The following is a 2,500-nucleotide window of genomic DNA, read 5'->3' as shown; positions in this document are numbered from 1 at the left end:
TATTTTGGTAACACTTTAGTATGGAGAACATAGTCACCATTAATTAGTTGCTTATTAACATGCAAATTAGTAACATATTGGCTCTTAATTAGTCATTATTAAGGCCTTATTCTGCATGGCCTTATTATACAAGCAGTAAGTCATTAATTAAGAGTCTTCCCTCAATAACCTCAGATTTATTGCCTACTAGTTACTTAGAATGTGTTCCCCATACAAAAGTGTTACCAATATTTTTTTTTAACAATGAATACAACTAAATGTGTGCATTTTTAAGTAAGACTAACATTTTTAGAGTATAATAATGTTCTTATTCTTTTTAATAACATTGTTATTCTAAAGCTAACTAATAATAAATAAAAAAAACTTCTTACCATTAGTGCGACTTCTTGGATAGATGGATTAAAACGCATGAGAATGTTTTTAATTTTGAACGTTATTTTTAACACTGATTACCAGTGGAATTATTCATTACTTACTCGTGTTAAGCAATGTTAGCTAAGATTTATCTGAGAGCCAGATGCAGTCATCAAAAGAGCCACATCTGGCTCGAGAGCCCCTGACTGAGACCCTTCCGGAGACCGGGGTCCAAACTTGAGGAAAGCCATAAAGGTAAAAAAAAACAACAACAACTATTGCTTTGCTTTTAAAAAGGAAAAATATCAAAATTGCCATTCCATTTTTTGATTTTTCAGTCTGCGGCCCTCGGCGGAAAAAGTTTGGACACCCCTGACTTACGGTCATTTGAAAACATTATTGCACATCATAATGGCAGCTATACTTTCCATCTTAAATAATTAATTAAATAATTAAAAAAACTTATTTGGGAATGATTGAAAAGCCCCCCGGCCTTAATTTGCCCAGGTCTGGGTTATAGCCTCATGTGTTGCTATGGCATGCGCCTGACAACAGGTTACCGTTCCACGTGGACCGACGCCACATTTGTACAAATCCCCGTGCAGCGGCAGTCATACAGTCCGGGTGCAGGCACAGTGCCGACATGTGGTCCACGTAAAACAAACAATAAAACAAAAAGGCGCTTGGTCGGCGGAACAATTTGAAGGATGGTCATGCTGGAGTCCCTGGAGCTGCCTTGTGTAACAAACATGCTGTCAGTAGTAGTTCATGACCATATAAGGAGCAGCACATCATGCATGTTAGCATCCTAGTTAAGGGGACTAGTTGGGGGTCTCGGGATAGGGATGGGGGTAGCCGTCTCTCCTCGGACCACATACCTGGACAGACTGTGTCCCCTTTCTGCTGCTGCTGCTTCTTCTCAGCAGGTTTGAAATCATGTTCTCTGCCTAAAATGAGACCACACTGTGGTTTACAAGCCGGCCGCCTCACGCCAACAATATTTCCATCGGCGGGGGAAGTATGAGGCCGCACTATTACAAACCCTGTTTCCATATGAGTTGGGAAATTGTGTTAGATGTAAATATAAACGGAATACAATGATTTGCAAATCATTTTCAACCCATATTCAGTTGAATATGCTACAAAGACAACATATTTTTTTGCGACTTAACGCCAAAAAAACGGAAATGCTGATTATCGGTCCTGCTAGACACCGACCTCTATTTAATAATACAACTTTAACATTTGACAACCAAATAATAAAACAAGGTGACTCGTTAAAAAATCTGGGTATTATCTTCGACCCAACTCTCTCCTTTGAGTCACACATTAAAAGCGTTACTAAAACGGCCTTCTTTCATCTCCGTAATATCGCTAAAATTCGCTCCATTTTGTCCACTAAAGACGCCGAGATCATTATCCATGCGTTTGTTACGTCTCGTCTCGATTACTGTAACGTATTATTTTCGGGTCTCCCCATGTCTAGCATTAAAAGATTACTGTTGGTACAAAATGCGGCTGCTAGACTTTTGACAAGAACAAGAAAGTTTGATCACATTACGCCTGTACTGTATATACCTTTATATACATATATATATACCTATACTGGCTCACCTGCACTGGCTTCCTGTGCACTTAAGATGTGACTTTAAGGTTTTACTACTTACGTATAAAATACTACACGGTCTAGCTCCATCCTATCTTGCCGATTGTATTGCAAGAAAGGTTCTTCCGAGGATGTCGTAGTCATAATGGTTTGTACAGTCCTTTGAGACATTTGTGATTTAGGGCTATATAAATAAACATTGATTGATTGATTGATATTTGATGTTCAAACTGATCAAAAAAAATGTTTTTTGCAGATAATTATTAGCTTTTGAATTTGATGCCAGCAACACATGATAAAGAAGTTGAGAAAGGTGGCAATAAATACTTATAAAGTTGAAGAATGCTCATCAAACACTTTTTTGGAACATCCCACAGGTGTGCAGGCTTATTGGAAACAGGTGGGTGCCATGATTGGGTATAAAAAAAGCTTCCCAAAAAATGCTCAGTCTTTCACAAGAAAGGATGGGGCGAGGTACACCTCTTTGTCCACAACTGCGTGAGCAAATAGACAAACAGTTTAAGAACAACGTTTCTCAAA

At 38.5% G+C, this 2,500-nt stretch overlaps 1 protein-coding gene across 2 annotated transcripts in view; it reads right to left on the bottom strand.

Moving 5' to 3' along the window:
- The window catches only part of slc9a1a (solute carrier family 9 member A1a), an 88,658-nt gene that overhangs the window by 2,068 nt on the left and 84,090 nt on the right, over positions 1–2,500 (bottom strand). Inside the window, exon 12 of one of the 2 annotated variants that reach the window (XM_061915169.1) lies at positions 1,233–1,301. The exons of the other annotated variant lie outside the window; for it this stretch is intronic. Within the exon in view, the coding sequence (XP_061771153.1) occupies positions 1,233–1,301 (69 nt within the window). The remainder of the gene's footprint in view (positions 1–1,232; positions 1,302–2,500) is intronic. 2 annotated transcript variants of the gene reach the window in all.

This window comes from Nerophis ophidion, linkage group LG11, assembly GCF_033978795.1.
Source record: "Nerophis ophidion isolate RoL-2023_Sa linkage group LG11, RoL_Noph_v1.0, whole genome shotgun sequence".
NCBI lineage: Eukaryota > Metazoa > Chordata > Actinopteri > Syngnathiformes > Syngnathidae > Nerophis > Nerophis ophidion.
The sequence above is the reverse complement of the archived record's forward strand: the minus strand, read 5'-3'. Positions and strand labels throughout refer to the sequence as shown.